Source organism: Acipenser ruthenus, chromosome 29, assembly GCF_902713425.1.
Source record: "Acipenser ruthenus chromosome 29, fAciRut3.2 maternal haplotype, whole genome shotgun sequence".
In the NCBI taxonomy this organism is placed as follows: domain Eukaryota; kingdom Metazoa; phylum Chordata; class Actinopteri; order Acipenseriformes; family Acipenseridae; genus Acipenser; species Acipenser ruthenus.
Genome location: NC_081217.1, coordinates 7,232,850 through 7,254,474, shown reverse-complemented (window position 1 = coordinate 7,254,474; position 21,625 = coordinate 7,232,850). Strand labels below are relative to the sequence as shown.

Sequence of the window (21,625 nt, the reverse complement as noted above, 5' to 3'; positions counted from 1 at the left end):
TTGCAAGTTCGTTTTGGAGTTTATTCGCTAACCTTTAAAAACATTTATAGACATAGTTCTATAAATAAATAGTTTTTTGTGAACAGAGTTGTACATTACGTTTTGCATTAAAAAAAAATTTCACAAAAAATGCCCTTAGTTCACGCAAAGTATGTAAATTGTATTTATTTGTTTGTTTGTTTGTTTGTTTGTTTGTTTGTTTGTTTGTTTGTTTGTTTGCTAGCCCCTAGTTATCGCCCCAGAATGTCCAATGATGTTCCATCACCACAGCAATTCCTATTTTTCCTGAGCCGGGACTCGATGCATTGTTTGTGCCTCAAAGGAAAGCTTAGAGGGTAGTGTATGGTGGCACAGTGCTGGGAGTGAGCTGCTTGTGTATCTGAAACTGGAATCTCAATGTGAGCATGCCGCAGTGAAACCACACTTGTCGTGGCTTCAGCTTTATGCAAACAGAGCTATTTATATCTTTAGCTCTCTGCTTTTATTTTTGCAAAAACCAAGTGTGCTCTTTGGTGTAAAAATATGCGTCAGTTGCGAACAAACGGCTCTTTGTTATCACTGCAATGTTTTTCTTTCTTTCTTTCTATTTTCATAGCTGTCATACCTACTTTAGATATGATTCCTATTAAACATGTCAACTGCCCCTCTGTGTTCCTCTCTGCAGTTTTTATTCATGCTTTTAATTTACATCGACTTGATAACATACAGTATAGTACATCTAAGTTATTTCGGTTTACTCTGTGCTTGCTTTCTGTAGTAGATACCTAAAGCTGTATTCTCAAGCACATTTATCGGGTGCTTGACTTTCAGTTAAAAACAGTGTTTTAGCAAGACGCGGCTAAATGCAAATACTGCATGTCCAGTGCGTATGTGTGACTGAAGAAATTGAAGAACAAGACTTTCCCGTGTTTAACAGATTGGATTTTGGTTAGCCAAGTCTACATTTTTTAACAGGCCTGCACTGAAGATGTGTAAAACAATAAACATGCAATATAAATATAGAACAAAAAACAATTCCCGTTGAGAAATGAAGAACCCCGGGCTCTAAATGGTTAATGCTCATGTGTTCCGTTTCTAGCTCACGAACCCAAATCCCTTAAATCTTTTGAACAGCCGAGCAGGGATTTGACACACGTGATTATTGTTATATCTTTCACGTTCCACTCTTCCGAAAGGTAAAGTACAGTAGGTCTTCAATTCTTTGGTGTCTCGTTTCTCTTTCCTGTCTGTGTGTTGGGAAATCAGAAAGCCCTCGTCAGATATAGATTGTGTCAGATTGAACTGACTTACTTCTATAAAAAAACCTTGGCTGATCTAGCTTAGGTAACATATATCTATGGCAGGCAACTGAAGAGCAGCTCCTGGAAGTGAAAGCAACACAGACTTAACAGAGACTTCTCAATACATGAAATGGCTGTTAGCTGTTTACACTGTACATTTCACGAATTCCCATTGGCATTTATTTTACTACGATAGGGAATTGTGTAGAATTTTAATTAAGACTCTTGAAGTTGTTAGTGATAGATTACATGGGGGACACGACTTGCAATGCTGTAGTATCTGGTTTTCATTTAGGTTACATCATTTAGTGTGAACCACCCCTGTGGACATGACCACCCTGCATTCCTGGAAGTGAGAGGCTTCTGATTGGCCTAGTACACTGACGGACAAGAAGTCTCAAGGTGGCATCAATGATTATATGAATATGTCTCTTTCGCAGAAGCAACTGGCAGACCTACATGATCCAATTAGTGTAACTGTGTTGATGTAATGGCCGTAAAAAGGTTTGAGCGATGTGTTAATGTTAAATATTTATCTAGGGGACTTAACTCAATGTTTTCTTTGACATACAGGTGCAAAACAGAGGTTGCTGAGAACAAAATAGCATTTAACAAACATGAGCCCAACTCTGAACTTTATAAAATGTACTACTGAGACCTCGGCTAACACAGAGAATTAAAAAAGGCAGTTTAATACAGTTAAACAGTGACGGAATGACTATGTATTCAGAAATATCACAACGTGTTGGGTTATTTCAAAGTCGTTTTTTTTTTATGTGAATCACGACCATTTTGTAAAAACAAAAACGTTAGAATGTATATTTTTTATAGCCTGTCTACATCACATTTTTATAACTTTTTTTTTTGTTCATGTGAAAATAAAAACGAATTACAATCAAGCATTACTGTGATGTAGCCAATTACACCCCTTTTCATCTGTTTAAAAGATTGGAGCTGTTGCTTTGCCTAAATTGAAATGCTTAACAGATGCATGCAATATGTGAATAAGGCTGTTTATCTAAATTCCCTATGCAAATGAGGCTGTTTCATTTGGCACAGTGTATGCTGTTCATCCCTAGACACTCTGATAGCCCTTCTCCACTGGCACATCCGACCGTGAGGGTTTATGCCTGAATTTCTGACGATTTGAAACAAATGGAAATAAACCGCGGGTACACTCAAAAACACACAATTCTACCACATTTCTCATCATTGACCTTTATTATATTAATATAAAGAAAAATACAGAAAATAAAACAATTCTAAAGTTATTTTCAAAAATATAGTCAAACAAAATACTGGACAGGTGTACCATACATACAACTACGGCTCTCGTTGCACTCACATAAATACCTTTCTCACTGTGTTACAGATTTGTTCTGTAAGTGTCCCAGCAATGTTCTAGAACAGTGACTTAACTGGTACGTCTTTAGGGGTTTCCTCTAGTAGTATATAGATTGTAAAAATTAAAAAGGAATACAAATCTTCATTTAGATAGATACAAATCAGATGTATTTATAGCCTACATTTTGCATACGTAACTTGCATGCTTGGCTTTTCATTTGCATGTACTTACAGTATTTTCACTGCTTATTCATTGTGTATTAGCTTTTATTCTCCTAGAGTGAACCAATCAGAGAGCATCCCAGTAAGGATATTGTGCAGTAAAGTCCCAGGAACCAACACGCCTATTAAAATGAAAGCACAAAGTAAACTTCTGAAGTGAATAGATTAATCAAAGTGTTTCATTAAAATGAACCCTGACTTGTAATAACCCATGCTCACCACTAGAGGCTACTGGCTGTGTCAATTTCAATCCCTTGCCTATTGTCCAAATGGTACCAAGGTTTTCTATTTAGGTGCTTGTGATCTTAGTATTCTTGAGGGACCTCAGCAGTTTTTCTGTGCTTTCTCAAGCAGAGGCAAGACTGGCAATTGTTCTAAATTGTGTGGTGGTTTCGTAAGGTTTACAGTATTTGGGGCTGCATTGCTTCCAACCCAAGACCACCGTGCATGAATGGCATGAATTATCCTGATGGGGCACCTAGCTCACAACCTAGCTTCTTTGAAATGAATTCTGTTGATCTCATCCCGCTGTTTGTCCACAATGAAGCACTGCAATAGTAAATGGAATAAAACTGTACCTGTTCCCCGGGTTACCAAGGAGTATTAAACATTTCAAGTCCAGTATTGCAGCTTGAGCATAATTATCCTACCATAATATACAGTGTTGCCTGCTTTTCTGTGGTAGCTTTAGTTTAGTTCATATATTTAGACTTTACATTGTTGTTTTCTTTGAATGGTGTTGTATAGACTAAAACATACAGGGGCTTTTGGGATTGGGAAACCTGACTTGAAATGAGCCCAGCATGTCACAGCTGTCCTCAACACCTATATGCTACACTCTCTCACACACATACACCAGAACTGATTCCCCGTCATGTTTTCTCACCCCAGGCTGCAAGTTTGGTCGCTGCTGTTCTGTTTGTCAGTGTGTGAAAGTGTTAGAACTGCTCAGTCCTCTTGCCTTGTTTCACCTTCAAGTGCTGTAAAGCAGACCCTGGCATGATTACTGCTCCAGCTTAACTAGCCTTAGCGGCTGCTCATGTGAAAGACATGGTACCGTCGCCCCCAGCGCGGCCCTGTTGGGAAAACTACTGTTCATTATCTGACCTGACCAACCTAATTAGATCTCATTCTAATGAACTGTAATTACTGACATCTATAAGAGCATTTGAGGTTGAAAGAATGAGACAAAAGTAATTGGATTCATGCTTTTAGTCTAGTATTTTTCTTTTTTTTTTACCCAATCCACTGATTGTCATTTTTGTTTTTTTTTCTGTTTTCAGTTTGATGGTGACAACATGTACTTGAATGAAAATAACCAGGAGTTTCTTTCTCCCAACCAGGTGAGTGATATAACTTCCAAACAGTCTTTTAAAACAGATTAGTGAACAATGTTGTAGAATAATAATACAAAATCATTCTTGAAACCCGCATTCACAATTGTGTCTCAGTACTTTTTGAAGGGCTGCTGTATTGCATGCTGTAAACCAGTAATGTAGCTGCCATAACACTTTTAATGGGGTTCAGAGTCACCATGGGCGGTCAGGTTAGTATACAAGGTGTTTAAATTATTCTGTGGGGATACAAGTCCACAACGTCATTTCTTTTGAGACAGCAGTAATCTGTAATTATACGAAAAATCTGCTGTATCAGAGTGTATCAGATCCGCTGTCTTGCCTACCATGACTGAAACTGACCTGCAACAGAAATAGGTGGGTTAGTTTACATTTGCTTAAAGGTTAAAACTTTAGGATTAGTCACATTTAGATGCCTAAAAATAATGGGAATGTTTTTAACCAGTTAGGAAAATACATCATAAGAAGCCCTCCATCAGTTTTTCATAAATTACTGCAAAATGTGTATGACCATGTATGTATTAATTGTATATGGAAAAGACAGTGAAGAAATATAGGCTCCACTACTTTACTACTGTCTAAACACAAAGTCTAATACCTGTTTTTGGCCTGCATATTTTTTTTACAACATTTAGACAAAATTTGAAACTCTGAAGTACCCCTAAACAGGAAAATGCCACTTTTATATGCAGTATTGCCTAATGTGTGTGTTACATTGAAAGAGTATTCAGAACTCAGTAACGGTGGTTCCATTAATTACACCAGAGCTTGTCGTATTGTCAGTACAGGCAGCATTCCTTCCATGCACGGCCACATAGCATCTATCTCAGAGCCCTGGAATATCAGCCGTTAGGGCGCTAAAAAGAATAGAGTATTGATATTTTAAATAAGTAATGGATCATTAGAGGAAGTAGGCATTTGAAAAATATGTGTATTGCAAAACTAAGATTTCTCTTAACATTTCCACTTAAATTAACAGAGCCCTTTTCCTTCAGGGGGGTCTGCCCCTTAATTTCTTTTCCAATTGTTTCCTCATTCAGATACAGATAGAGAAAGAAACAATCCAATAAATAACGATATAACCCCAGGATAAAAGCCACTTCATTTATAACATGTGCATCCCTGACATCTCTTTGCTTTAATAATAAGGCAAATTAATGAATCGCAGACAATTTTGCTCGCATTCTGTCCTAGACTTTTTAAGCAAGTGAAAAAATAACAGAATCAGGCAGTTAAGATCTGTGTTACAAGAAAAGCCGGCAACATCCTATACACACCTTTCATTATGTATGCACTTTAAATGCATTTTAAAGGGACCAGGCAATTACTGTGTAATTGCTGTTTAATTACTTAGCATTTCATCACACTTATAATGTGCCATTTCTGCTTAAACATTATCTTTGTCCATTGAAAGAGGTGAAACTATATGTACTGCTACCCTTAAGTTATTAAAACAAATGTGTACCGTGTGCATATCTTCAATCCTCCCCCTCTCTTGTACACCCAGGGACAGTATAGAAAGCTTGCGGTTTGCTTGTGGTCTCTCGACATGCCAGAGCAATGCAGCTAAACCTTTTCAACAGCAATGGCCTTGACAGAAAAACTCAAAGGGAGATCTCAGACTAAACTTGTAAAAAAAGGTTGACTGAGTTTGGCATGTTAATAGGGATGACTGCTTCAATCTATCTGTTTGACTGTCTCCATGTGTGTACATTTGAACTCTTGTATGGTTTGGGGGATCTAGTGGGAACACAGATACAGTACATGTTTCCATACATGCTACGCCTAAAAGTTTGGAAGTAACAAATGATGTTGAGAACGACTGAATTTCTTGGTATCACTGAATAGATAATCAGCACCTCTTTATTTTATTAAGGCTCGCTGTGTGACGGGTGCTGTGGAGCCCACATTATATCCATTTACTACCAATGCAGAATGTCTGCATGTGATATTTGTTATTCATTTTAATGTAACACTTTGTCCAAAGCACTATAGTTTACTATTGTTTTCTGTATGGAATAATATATATTACAATAGTACTCTATAGTGTTTTGGCCACTACAACTGTAGTATTTTTTTTTATTTTTTTATATGGGTTAAGCTTTAGACTACATTGCCTTACTCAATAGGCTGTTATATTTATAATCTGAAAAGGATGTCAGCATTGACCTTGTCTTTTTATTAAGTTCTTGGCATTCTGATACATAGCTAGTCTTCCTGGGACCTTGCCAATGTGTTTGTTCAGCCTTTTGATGTAATGAATGTCTTGCTTCGGAGTATTAGTGTATTTATAAAGGATCCTATCTCTCTCTGTCCACTCCTATGGTTATAAGCTTATAATGTCCCTGTTTCTGATCTAGGGAGTTCAAAAGCATCTTGCACTGTCACGTCATAGTGACTGAATGAGGGCAAGGTATGCGTTAAAGTGAAACGGGACAAATGTGGAAGGGGAGCTGGCATGAGTGACAACTGATGTGATTTATTTAAGTGTCAGCACTTGCTTAATATGTAAACCGATCTGAGATCACAAAGGAAGTGTAAACTTGAAGCAGAAAAGGCTAGTTCATTAGTGCAATGACTGGCTTGAGAATAGGTACCACTACAACACGTGAAGATATGGAAATGCATCCCTCTGCTGTACTTGAATGGAGAGCAATATGGGTATCACCTAAATCAATGGTCACTGGCATCTTAAAATGTGCCTAATAAATCATCCTTTTAATTACACACTGATACAGTTGGAAAGCTATGCTGCCAGACTGACAAAGACAACTGCCAAAGTAGCATACAAATAGACTTCTTTACTGCACTTCACAGGGAAATAATAACTAAATAAGTAAAAACAAGGTTGAATTAAGTGTACCTCAGTTTGAACATGTTGGGGGGAAGTTGTTGTTAGTGTGTTCTTTTCTTTCTGCTGCATCAGTGATAGATGAAGTTTAAGTTTGTGTAAATTACTGTTGCATTGTAAAGAAGGTTATCAGATCCTGACACAGTAGAGAGGGTAATATCACTCTAAATTATGCAGTCCAGAGCAGTTTTTGCATAGTTATGCATGACCAAAGCAACTAAAACAAAAGACTACCTTTTTGCTTTACCTCAAAAGTGTAATAATTCAGTAATAACTTAGAATATGTAATAATTTTTGGTTTGCATTATATGTCAAAGTTCAGGTTAGACTTCAAATTAATTAAAAACATTAAAAAATCTTTCAAATATTTGGACTGCATTTCGTTCCACTCCAGTGTGCAGCAATAATGACCATTTAGCACTGTTGTACTGCAGTGCACATCCTTTTTTTTAAGTTGAATCCAAGTGTCATTCGGCTGGGAAGGTTGTATTTATTATTTGATAAAGCCCCATGTAACTCAGTGTGGTGTACAATAGACGGTTTGTGTGGCACTGCAGTGGTGCCATTTCAAATTAGTCACGAAGGACAGCTGTGTCTTTACAAAATACATTAGTACACCACTCAGAACTCATAGCTCCCGGGGTTAAACACAAATTATATAATTTCTGTCATCCAATCAAATCAGATTCACCCTTTGACCCCAGAAATGAGTCAAATGTCTAATGAAATATGACATCTCACAAAGACCCTGATTTTAATCTGAGCTGACATCTGATCAAATGAAGGTGACCTTTTGACCTTGGAGATGAGTGAAATATGTACAGTGGCTGAGCGAGGGAGAGAGATCACAATGGGATGTTGTTCAGGGGGGCTATTGTTGTTTTATCTCCTGGAAGAAAAGCTCTTGTTGGAAGAAAAAGGCTTTTAGAAAAACAGGAATGGATAAAGTGTGTGACATTTTGACTGCTGGCTGATGATGCAGTTTTTAAATCCATCTAATATATATAAAGCGACAAAGAGGCAGAGCCCTTGGACTGAACCGCAAGATGGACTTGTAGAAGATTTTTTACAAATGTGTTTTGAAGAAACTGACACCAGAACTAAATTAAAATCTGCTGAACCGGCATTCTACTGTAGGACTTCCTTTGGGACAAATGATACTCGTGTGTTACCCTGGATACCGATGTATCAGAGGTTCCACCCCAATTCAGACCTGGAGAAGCAGGTCTCATCAATAGGGTTATGAACCCCCAAGTGTATTCAGTGTTTTGGCCACTACTGTATAAAACTTCAGTATTTTTTTTATATGGGTTAAGCTCTAGGCCACATTGCCTTACTCCATAGGTTGTTATATTTATACTCTGAAAAGGATGTCGGCATTGACCTTGTCATTTCATTAAGTTCTTGGCATTCTGATACTTAGCCAGTCTTCCTGGGACCTTGCCAATGTGTTCGTTCAGCCTTTTGATGTCATTAATGGCTTGCTTAGGAGTGACCATTTCAATAGATACCAGATTTCTTTAAGCAGTGTCTTAAAGTCTGCAGTGGCTTTATAATTATTTACAAGTGTTGGGACTTTTCAGATCCTTTGTTGCAAATTGGAGAAAAAAATGTAACCGATACCAAAATTAAAATGTTCATACTAGAGAGTATTGTAACATGCTGTGTGTGCGATAACACATACAGTGTGAGTTCCGTTTGAAGCGCCTGAGAAAATGTATTCAAGCTGTTCATCCATAACTATTAAACACTCAATAGTGGTGAATTCAGAAATACTAAAAGAAACTCAAATTAAATGACAAATGTTTTGACTAGTCTTTTTCAATGTCTTTAAACATAAGCTATTCAAAACGCAAGCTATAAAGTTTTGATGCAGACGGGCTCTGGGGCACATTGCAAAAACTATCCAACGACTTCCAGTTACAAAACAACATTGCCCCGGGCAGCAAACCTGCTAACCCACTCCAAACATACCCTTATCTAAACTCCCCAGCCCCTTCCCTTGAGCCACAAAAATAACCCAAACCCCTGCCAAACAGCCTGTTCCTGACTCCCACTGACATGAATAGGGTGCACTGAACCACCACATGCCCTGTCCGCACAGAACTGTGATGAACTTACCATTAATTACATCAAAAGGATGAGTTAGCATATGAGACCGCACATTCAATCCTTACATGAGGGATCCACCATACCCTACTAGGATAGGATTTTATTTCATTAAATAATGTAGTAATACAGTTGACAGAAAGGGCTTGGTAAGCAAGCATGTCCAGTGAAGTCCTGCCCTGTGCTCGTGTGGGAGGTAAAGTTTGAGCTGATTGGTCAATATTTGCCCCCGTCCTCACAATTAACGTGAGACCTTTAATGTGTATTGTCTGGCCTATAAGATAAATTATGGAAGCGTCTATTCTTTGTGGCTAATGTCAAGCAGATGAAAATAGATGAAGCACCAGAAACCATGTAAGATAAACTCATGTTTGAATCATCCATAACACTGAGTGTGGAAATTACAGATAACTAACTTTGACTTAGATTCAAGTCAGGGTGTGACTATAAATCATAATATGTCAACTGCTCAGAGAGAGAGATAAGTGCGTATTAGGTTCAAAACAAATGAGTTGCTCTCCCTTAAACTGATGTTTGAATGCATGGGTTGTCTGCAGTGTTTTCTTTTTGTACAGCTCTACAGCGACTCTCTAAACGAGATGCTGTTAAATTGTCTCACTTTGGTACATTAGTGCAGCTAGGATTAAAGGATTTCATTTCAAATTGGCACACATTTTCAAATATGTTACTGCTTTTTGGTTATTGCATTTCCTGGTATTAAAAAGCGCATAATGCATTACGATACAATATAAAGTTCAGTTTACCACTATTATATTTTTACATAAGCCATACATGTCTGTCTGCTGTAGTCATTTGTCTTACTGTCTTACATTTTGGATTGTAATGAGGCCGGTAAAAATAAATAGTAAGGGTGCACTTAGGTGTGTGAACCAGCAATTTCTTCCCCCTGAAACAGAGTTTGTTCATTTGTAATAGAAAATATGTAACAAACACCTGGGATAGTTAATTGATCAAATATATATATATATATATATATATATATATATATATATATATATATATATATATATATATATATATATATATATATATATAATATTATGCAAATAAGGGGTGTTTAGTATTCCTTTAAAGAAATACTGTTACTAAACAAGAAAATGTACTGCATGCTGTTCTAGTGTTGTTACCCAAGAGACTGGTATCAATTTGAATTTGACATTTAAAGCGATCATCGCTAGCATTAGTGCCGAACAGGAAGTGAGCGGTAGAGTGGAAGCTGATTATCTATGCTGTCTTCAAAATGGTGGACACTGCTATTGTCCAATAATAATTTGTCTTCTCCAGCAAATCATTCTTTAATAGCGACCTGAAAGACGCTTTTAAGTGTCTTAGCAAACCCCAAGATGTATATGTGTTTGATATTATATTTTATGTTTTTAACAACAGACAAAATGTCTACTGTATGATCTTGTGATGTTTCACGCAAACACTTTTTATACACTGAATGAACATTAAAGAGAAAATATATCTCGAGCTGCACAAGTCAATTTCACTAAGTCACAGAGCACAAATTGAGCATTATGCTGATTGCTTCAGCAGGCATTCCAATTCAGGTTGCATGGTCTGAATTTCACCAACTGTATCTTGCCTCCAAAATGTTCCCTTGTACAAACCTTCACTTGTACACAATCTACCATGAGTCTTGGTTATTCCAGAACCCATTCTTTAGAATGCTGCTTGTCACATCTGTATTCCTGTGCAGTAAACACAAGCTGAGGTCAGTCCATAGGAGATGAAATTCAAGAACACGCAGTGAAACAGTAGCCGTAGCTTTTGACCAGAAAGGATTATATATATTTTTTTCTCTTCTTAACTAAAGATAAAAATGATTCATTGAAAAGACAAAGTTAACCAGAATGTTCTTGCTTTGTTCTTATAATAGCACCGTGCAAAGAAGCATATGAATTATTTACTTATTTAGAAATATTTAACCAGTGAAAGTCCTTGAGATTTACATCTCATCTTCAAGGTCGACCTGGAAGACAGCAGCAGTTGCATTGTAATAAAACACATACGGTATGACATCTAAAGAAAGCATTCAGGAGCCTCAGCAATCTAAACGTTGCTATTTTACTCACAAATAATGCAAATACCACTAGGTCTGTCTTAATAAGCTTTGCCAACAGTACTTTATTGCATACTGTACATAGGCAACTGCCCACTCACTTGTCTCCAGGGCTATAATAAACTATGGGAAGGTTAGTCTTTTATTATTATTATTATTATTATTATTATTTATTTATTTATTTATTTATTTATTTCTTAGCAGACGCCCTTATCCAGGGCGACTTACAATCGTTTTAGTTTCCTATAACACTATAGTTGGGAGCCATAGTTAAGTGCTGGTGGAATGGCATTATGTGGCAAATGGCAGCCACGACTACACCGCTTTACAGCTGGTTCCACGGTAAAGAGATGCCTTATAAAGGCGGAGCACTGTAATACTCAGTAGAGGAGTTATTGAGTCACTGTATGGAGCAGAAAGCACAGTATTGGGCCATTTGCCTATGTTAGGGTGTGATGTGGTTTTGTCTCCACCTCCCTGAAACGTTATTGCAATACAGTATAGAATAAGTTCTTTGCACCATGCTGATGCAGAATTTAATTTTAGTTCAACACAGTGAAAGTACAGTTGTTTTAGCACTTTTTTAGCTACTGGGATTTGATGTAAGAATCTGTTATTTTGGCAGCCATATTTTAGGCCCTGTGCAAATCGCAGAAACTTTCTTTAAAATTCACGGTAGTGTCACAGGTAAGGTATTGTATTTCGCGGAATGTGCACAGAACTATTTTATAAATTATGTGTACAGGTTATTATTATTTTAAACATCAAATATAAAGATAAAAGCACTGACATCATCAAAATCACAATCAAAGTTATTCAAGCATTTTACAATAGCTTGTGAATCTGTGTTATAATTAACAGCCTGTAGGTAAAGTGTATCTGCAAGGACATCTTTCAGTTCTAGTACATCAGGTGCATGTTCACCATTTAGGTCTTGCAAAACAAATACAATGTGTAACCCATACTGATCTCATGGGCATCAGTCAGCTTGTCAGTGACCAATGACAAGCAACCAGACTGTTTTACCAATTCCATAATCTTCTGCTTGTGATACTCGGCAACTTCAGGTAAGTATTCATCTCTCAGCTGGGCTGATGAAGGAATCGCTCCACCATTTGCTGAACACTCTGAAGAATTTACGTAATTTGATTGTCCAATTTTCAAGAGGGATATTTCCGCCTTTCTCTTAAGGTGAATACTTGAATCTAAATGCTTATCAACAGCCGATTCTCTGTATTTTATTTCTTAAGAATATTGTAAAATTGGGCTCATTTCACAATTTCTGCACAGCCTGTGAAATCGCGATTTATACAGGGCCTTAGCCATATCGTTCATTTAGACAAATCTTGACCAAGCACAAGCTTCTATTGTACCAAGTAAAATCCTGGCTCACATAAACAGCCTGCTAGGAATAGTAAATCTAACAATACAATTGTATTGTAAGCACTATGTAGTAACTCCATTCCCAATGGAGATGGACAAGGAGCCACTTCACACAATGCTCCAAATGTTTACAACAGACAAATTAGTTTCCTTCCAACAATTATGAGGGAAATTGAATCTCAGGAAATGTTCGTGTTATCGTCCATTAGACCAAACAATAAGAATATCCTTGAAGGTTTACAAAAACATCTGTCTTCAAAGAACAGTCCCGAAAAATTAATCTCCCCTACCTCAGTCAATGCAGAGGCACAGTAAATCAAACTAAAGCCAATCGAGTTTTCAATTGCTGTTTAACAGTCAGGATTTTTTTTTTTTTTCGAAACTGAATTTTAAAGTGTTTCATTTTTCATTTTAAATTAAAGATTTAATTACTATTATTTTTTTAAACCCTGTGATAATTATATCAACAATATACCTGATAATTATTATTATTTGTTTATTTAGCAGACGCCTTTATCCAAGGCGACTTACAGAGACTACGGTGTGTGAACTATGCATCAGCTGCAGAGTCACTTACAATTACGTCTCACCCGAAAGACGGAGCACAAGGAGGTTAAGTGACTTGCTCAGGGTCACACAATGAGTCAGTGGCTGAAGTGGGATTTGAACCGGGGACCTCCTGGTTACAAGCCCTTTTCTTTAACCACTGGACCACACAGCCTCCTATAATTAGTTAGCGAGGGTGCTTGAGAAGTCGCAAAATTATATATATATTTAAAATTATATATATATTTAAAATTATATATATATATATATATATATATATCAGATATAATACAACTGATACAAACTATCTGACACAGAGTCTTTCAGGGTTTGCTATATTTAAATGTATGCAATTGATTTGGTGCTCACTATCTTTTTACAGGGTGTCATTGCAATGCTAATCCAAATAGCAGCAAATCTCAATTCCATTGATCTCTCACAGACCTTTAACCATATTATTAAGCATTTAGTCGAAATAAGAGGGTCAATGAATCACCTTTGAGGGAAACACCAGCAGGAGAAGATCATGGATAGAAGTACAAGAGCCTGCCGTAGACATATGGAATCATGTATTTGGTAATATGTGGTAAGGGGACGGTTTAAGAAATAACAAAATGAAACGTGAAGATGGTACAGCTCTGTACAAATAAATTCTGTTGGCACTATAAAAAATGAGCAAATGGCAAGACCTTTTTTTGCAGTTTATTTGTTAAAAGTGTTTGTTTGCAAGATAAATGGCTGTTCTGGTGAAGAAGATGACAGGCTACACGAAGATGATATTGAATTGATTTCTGAAATGTTGCAGAACTGACTGTTTGATATATATCGCAAGACATGAATCATAAAAATTCTATTAAAAACCTCTTGAATGGCTGACACCGGAATATTATTTGTGATGATTAATTTGACTCAGTCATTATGAACGGAGTCAAGTCAGATTGCTTCTGACAAAATTGCTTTTCATTCCCCATTGAATACCTCCAGTATGCATTTTGAGAGTACAAAATCATATTTCTCTACACATCTCTGTCTTGGGGTGCTTTAAGATGATAATAGAGAAATACTGCTAAAAAAACTGTATACAAATTCCTCGTGATATTTATCGTGTCATAATGCTTTCTTTCTTTCTTTCTTTCTTTCTTTCTTTCTTTCTTTGATCAACAAGTCTTTTTTTATATTTTTCAAACAATTGTATATATCTGAAAACCAATAAAAGCTGATTCGGTTACTTTTAGGTGTAATAAAAGCATTTAGAAAAAAAATGTTTTCAAAATATTTGTTCTGGTAAAGTTTAAATAAATTAAGTTAGTATTTATGAGAAAACATGCAGGAAAATAAGCAGTTAAGCCACATTGAAGACTATCTATACCATACTTTACAAGAAAAATATACTCTTCATGAATTCACTGTTTTTAATATCTCAGATAGTGAATAAGGCAGCACTGTTCTCTGTACTTTGCATCTGTTTATTCGAATTGCCTGTGGTGCCTTTGTATTTTTCTCATGCCAGTAGTATCTTGGTGTAATTGAGAATTGCTGTTTTCTCTGTGTCTTAGAACTACTCTGGCCAGGGAGGAGGCGATGAAGACTATGAAATCCCTCCTATAACCCCTCCAAACCTTCCAGAGCACTCTCTACTCCACTTGATGGATCCCGAGTCTGGCTACCACTCCCTGTGTCACTCCCTCCCACCCAACGGCTTGCTGAACCCATACTCCTACCCAGAGCTGCCAGCCATCATGATGGGGCTGGGGCAGGACGGACATCTGCTCTCCAGCCAAATGCCCTCTGTAAGTCACAATCTGCTTTCTGTTTGTGTACACATACACTGTAGTGCCTAGAACCCTTTTCTCACAAACATGAAACCTTATCTAACCCATTCCTGATCTCACTCACGTGGCTGAGCTGTTTCAAATATGCTACGCCATAGTATAAGAAGTACAGCAATGACCTAAAGTTTTGCATCACCCGATAGAATTAATTCATTTTGCTTCATAAAGACGAATGAAACCTGCTGAATAATGTTACGTTAACATATTGATGTCTCAATCCTAAAATTCTAGGTGATGCAAAACTTTTGGCCATAGCTGTAGTATATTATAACTGTATACTGCACAACTCATATGCAACGCTCCTATATACAACATTCAGCAACTCCCAAATCTGTAAATAATTTATTCTCATTAAATTATGGTAACCTTTACAAAGGCCATGAATCCACTTGAAGAATAAAGCACACCAACAAAAACTTGAAATAAGAAAAAAAAAATTCAATAAGAAGTTTTTTTTTTTATCTTGTATGCAAGCCTTTGCCAAAAATATAATTAAGGTGTGCAATAATTTTTCCATGTCTTTATTTGTGACCTTATTGTAGTATCCTTACTATATACAGATGACATGTTTTGTTCCTGAATTACATTTGTCTTTTTCATTACTAGTCTGAGGAAGCAATCATTGTGCCCATTTTTCAGTTATTTCAAAGCAATATAAGAATACCAAAAACAATTCTGTTTAGACCTGGCCCTAATACACTAAGAGAGTGTCTGTGTGTTGTTCTCTAAACCTCCCCAGACACACTGTAGAACCCTGCACCAAGTTTAATCCTTTGCATGCATTGAAGTCACATCAGAGTAGAGCTAGGGCCAAAAGTTTGGCATCATCTATAATTTTAGACATAATTTAAACAAAAAACTATATCAACATAATTTTGATTATTTATTTAACATCATATAATCAAATAAACTACTCATTATTCAGCAGGTTTAATTTGATTTTATGAATCAAAATGAGTTAATTCTATAGGGTAATGCAAAACTTTTGTCCATAGCTATCCATTAGACACCATCTGCCCTGCGCCCTGTTTTTATCAGGCTGGTACATCACACACGCCCTGGAAGTGAAAGAGCCTTGGAAGGCTCAAAGTGATGAAAGAAAATGTCAATTTTAAGGGTAACTTTAAACATAGATTTGTGTCTTTTCTTGGAGATGAGTGGGTTGATTCGGGGGCTCATCTGTACTGACTCAGTCCATGTTAGCTCAATTCAATTCCAGATATGACTATCAGGCAGTAGAAATGGTTCGGACCAAGGCTACATTTTTGTTTGAAAAGACAGTAGAACCACATAAGGTGTACTCTGGTTTTGTTTGACCAACATTGAGTATTAATGGAACTGCATTTCCATACATTTGCAGCTATGAGCACAGACTGCCTTTGATACATTTAATTCAACCACTGTTACTGTTTGTTAACAGTGGTTGAAAGAGTATTCATTGTAGGGGCAACCTTTCCCAGGGTCCTGGTGTGGTCTGTGAAAATTAAAGATCAGGGAAAACGCCAGGAAGCTCGGTCCTGCCTTGCTTATACAGGTTAAGAAAACAAAACTGTGTCTAATACTCAAAACTAGTCATGCTTTGGCTGGGACAAATATTCAAAAATTCAAACAAGCACTGCTTGAAATGTATTCTGTGGCAAAAATGACTGTGTTCTATATCTATAAATGTATCTAATATATATCATGCAAAGGAAAGCAATGCATCACTGAGGTATGATATAAATAACACATTCTATCCTTTCTTTCATAGTTCATTTGATGGGGGTGTTTATTTTACTGCTGAAATATTTATTTTACTGTAACAGGAGTTATAATTTTAATGTAGTACGAATTATACTTTTTCCAGCTAATTCAAAATGAAATAAATATTTTGTTTACATTTTGAAAGAATATTTGAACATGTAAAAACCAATTGTTTATCCCAGCAGCACCAATACATTTCCCCTTGTAAATGAGGTGTAGACATCCTTGCAAATATGATATTGCAGTATAAATCTCAAATAAATGAATCACAATTGTTGGTGTGCAGCTTTTGATTGAGGTAAGTGTTTATCACTGGAAGAACAGTGGATTTTGTGTTGGTAAAAGGTCTAGCAAATACTTTAAGTGATGGGTTTCCTTTGCAGAAAAAATACATAAAAAAAAACTCAGGATGTACAATAAGCGTCCATTAAGGCAGATTAAAAAACAATTCTGTTGCAAACAGATGCTTTGATGAAAACACATTTTGGAAATGTCCTGCGTGGATCAAAACTAAAAGCACACAATTAAATGCATTAGCAGAGTATTTATATATTTGAGGAGGCGATATTAAAACTAATTATTAAAAGGCCACTGTTTTCACGGAATTGCCTTTTAGTTTCCTGTTTGCCGTGTTTTTGGATCTGCTTAGTTAAATAAATAAAAAAAAACAGGCAGAAAATGTGTCCCTTCAGCTCCGCACGGACCCCACTAATGCAAAGGAAATTGCCTTTTTTTCAGACTTGCGACTATTTAGATTGAAACACATAATTACCAGCCTGTTCCTAATAGAAGGCCATTTCGAATCCATTAGGGCCTGTTGCACTTATTGTTTTGTGGTTTTCATCTCTTGTGGGATAAACATGATACCTGACTGCTCTAATGTACACAGCTTGCAGTGGAACCTGTTCAGCAATCTTCTGTTCCCTATGCTATATTCCTAAATGCCATGACATATCCCTGGGGGCTGGAAGGCATTTGATATTGCATATGCATAATCAGGAAGAACATATTAAATAGATTAAAGCACATGCTTTAACCTTAACTTATAATCTTAATACGATCTGGTTCCCGGCAACATTATGTGTGGCAGAGTGTGTTATATGGTTGTTCTAAAGTTAAATATTAATACTGGAGGAAGCTATCCATATATGCTCTCTTCTGTAAAGAAGATATGTGTTGATGAACGGAAAATACTCTGTATTAAAGAGCTGCACAAGATTACATTAAGATTACAGATCTGTTATATAAAGGGAAAGCCTACATATGACGTAATAAATTAATAAGAGCTCAAGGTAAATACCCCATTCTGATTTTGAAATAAATAACTACACAAGCATGGGGGCTATGAGCGGTAGAATCCATGTTGGCTTTCCTTGTGCCGAATTTCATTATTTCTAGTGCAGTCCCTCCTGTACATTACCGATGTAACTGCAAAGAAATACACAGTGCCTAATGTAGCGCCGTTAAGAGAATGCTGTGATTTATAGACTATGTGGTTGTAGATTTATACATTTTGTTTGAAATTGAGTTAAGGATTGTGGAAAATGACAAAAACGCAGCATATTTTTTAATTTATTTTTTTGTTAAAAGCTAAAACTTGTTAAAATGATCATTTTTCTGGTGCTTGATGAGAGAGAGAAAAAAAAAGCAACTCTTTTTTTTGTGTAATAGGCCAGTAAAATCTCTCTCCGAAAGAGAACTCTGTTTTTTAAACAGCTTTCTTTTCACCTTTGCAATTATTTATTTTCAAATAGTCCTTCAGGGTAATGTTCCATTTTCTTATTTCACACCCCCTTTTCTCATAAATGAACCGGCATCGCTATAAATCATAGCACAAACAGAGACTTGCACAAACCCTGAAAGGTCTAAAGATTTATGTAACACATTCATGTTTTCCACTTTCTCATTTTAGTACTCCTCTGGTAAAGCCAGGCTAATAAAAGCTGCTATTAATATTTCTTGTTGCTTAGCAACCAGAGGCAGCGTGTAATAGCTTTCTCTGGAAAAATAGATGACCGATAAGGAAAAATTCAATTCTTTTATTATCTCTAGGGAAAATGGAGCCTTATTTCTCCCGCAATATGATATAAAAATGTGTAGCTAGATATTGAGAAAATATTTTAAAGAAATGGAAGTTATTTTCAATTTCATTATGTCAAAGGGACTTTTCATTCCTCTTGTAGAACCTATCTTCTTTTTTAATAACGTCAATTAGCTTTAAGATTAGGCAAATAAAAGGATAAGATATTGGATAAAAACATTTTTTTTAATCATGTACGGCAGTCGGTGGTAGGCAATAACATGTAAGCTGATGAGATCAGAATATTGCGTGATTGGAGAGAAAGTGTGTATTGTTGTAAGTATTTTACAGTGATGGAAGTCAACGATCCATCTCCCCGTGTTTACCAATAAACTCCATGTCTTTCATGCCAGTTTTTTATGGCTGCATTTTGTATATCTTAAGTGAGAGTTATGTAGTTATGGGGTGATTGGCAAGTGTATAGTATCGATACTGTATGTATTGTTTGTGGTAGAGAAAAGGACAACCCTCCCAGGATAATATATAATAATATAGTATTTACTGTATATGTTATAGGAAACTAGTATTTTTTTACATGGGTTAGCAGAACACAGGTCCATTGCTGTTAGCAGAAACCATTTCATGTGGCTGCTATCCGCCTCTTCCTTGTATGAACTGTACTGGGAAACCTCTACAATCTATATTATATCTGTGTTCCTGGCACTGTGTGTTAGATCCCAACAAGATTAAATCCCAGGAAAATCCAAATACAAGCCCGACTCTAAGAGACAAGATGTATGGTTCCCAGGGACAATGTTATGATGATAGAGGATTGTATACTACATTTTGCCAAAGGCTTTTTTTCTGCTTATCACTCGATAAACCCCTCTCTGTACTGGATTGTACAGATTCACAGACTGTTCTTTCACTAAAGCTGATTCAGCCCTCCAACTGGCCTAGGAGTTTTGGCTTTGAACCTCGCCACATGTCAGCGTTGAAGATCAAATAGTACAGCAGAGGTTTCGGAGTCAGTAGTGTTTTTAATGATGTGATCTTTGCTTACATACTGTCAGTTAATCAATAATGGAATACTGAGGGCTTTCTGTGGTCTTAAACTTTGACAGACGAAACAAATTCAAGCAGAAAGTACATTACAGTATGTGTTTACTATGCTTTTATCAGTAAGCTTTTATAAGAGAACCAACACACACAAATATAATTTGATTCCAAAATTCCTGTCTTGTATTAACTGCAATATATTATAAGTTAGTGCCAGCTGCCTATACCTGTTTCTCTGGGGCATATGAACCCCAGAGTTAGTTCATTCTGGGCTGCTACTGTGTGAAGAGCCCGACTATGCGTTTGTATATGACTATGTGTGTTTTGCTGTTTTATGCCAGGTAAACAGCTTCGCTGTCCTGCACGTTAGTCAGTGAACCTGTATAAATGTATAGTAAGTGCTTGGAAGAGCTAGGTGTTTATTTAGTTTTGTTTGTCTTTGATTATTTTGTTACTCCCCTGTAGTCAGACTGACCCCTCTAGAGGAAGGGAGGTGAAGTACAGGACATAAGGCTCTCTGCATTCTCAGGTTTACATTATAGCCATGACTGACTTTATTACAACATATATATATATATATTGTTTTTAAAATAACCTGCCAAAAGGTTACGACACAAATGATTTTGTACAAGAAACGAATACCAGGCGCAACCAGTGATTAGCTGTCAGAATGCAGGAGTCTTGTAAACTGTTTATTATCAAGCAATGTTACTTTATTATTGAACAGAGAAGATTAGTTCAGAGATCGTAGATCCCACCAAAGTTTTCGTACACTGTATTGTATGTGCTCTGTGCGCTGCCATTGCTGGTAGTGTCACGTGAGCTGTTCAGTGTGTTGATGTGTAAATAAATCCTGTTCGCCTGCTAGGGGCCGTATCAACCGTCTCACTCTACTGCCTGTCAATCAGCAGCGAATGCACGCATCCGCACGCATCCGATGGCTACCCTGTCTCAAGCATTAATACCCTGTATCTTTCTAAACAAGGGAGTTCCCTAATAAAAGCTGAGTCTCAAACAATAATTGTGTGAATATAGTAATTGTCACAGCTGTATAGAATGGTATTTAAAACAGGATTAATTAATCCAACTTTTTACATATCCGCCCTTACTCTGGTCCCACCGCAGTTGGATACTCTGATTGTCAGTATGATGAAATATTACCTCACAAAGAAGTATTTACTGGAACAGAATAATCTTAATGTCAAAAACAAGCTGCCAAATCCATCTTCTGTTGCCTTAAGCACTACTAGATTTTAATTGCACACCTGCCCTTGAACAAAATAGGCATTAAAGAAAATTGTACTGGTTCCATATAAATCAGAAGTATGTTACAGGTAAAATGTTATTTTTTAAATGGGATTTTTCATCTAACAGGGATAAACTATATGCCTGGCAATGGCATTTTTGACTTCAAAGAATAATGGGACACCTTTTTCTTGCAAATGAGCAATGGGACATATTTTTCCATTTTACAAAGGCGAAAACCATCTTGCTTTATTTTTGTGAAGGTTAATAGGTTAGTATAAATAGAAGGCAGCGAAGTGGAATATTTAAGGAATGAACATTAAAAACAAATCAGTATTCATTTATTTTAATGAATATTCATGACGTGCTCATTTAAATTACCTTTGGCAACTGTTGTTAAGACTAATGAATAATTTAAAACAGCATGGCCGAAGAGATTTGAACACTGTATTTGCTGGTTGCCAGGGATTAGAAGCAGAGAATAAACAATTAAATCTGGATAACTTAATTTAAAGGAAAAGAATGGGGCTCCCACTTTAGTGAAGAACCT

At 36.5% G+C, this 21,625-nt stretch overlaps 1 protein-coding gene across 3 annotated transcripts in view; it reads left to right on the top strand.

The window, feature by feature from the left end:
* The window catches only part of LOC117432718 (TOX high mobility group box family member 2-like), a 95,256-nt gene that overhangs the window by 49,212 nt on the left and 24,419 nt on the right, over positions 1–21,625 (top strand). For all 3 annotated transcript variants that reach the window (XM_059003890.1, XM_059003891.1, XM_059003889.1), the window contains 2 exons: positions 4,130–4,189; positions 14,733–14,966. In XM_059003890.1, coding sequence (XP_058859873.1) covers positions 4,130–4,189; positions 14,733–14,966 — 294 coding nt within the window. The remainder of the gene's footprint in view (positions 1–4,129; positions 4,190–14,732; positions 14,967–21,625) is intronic.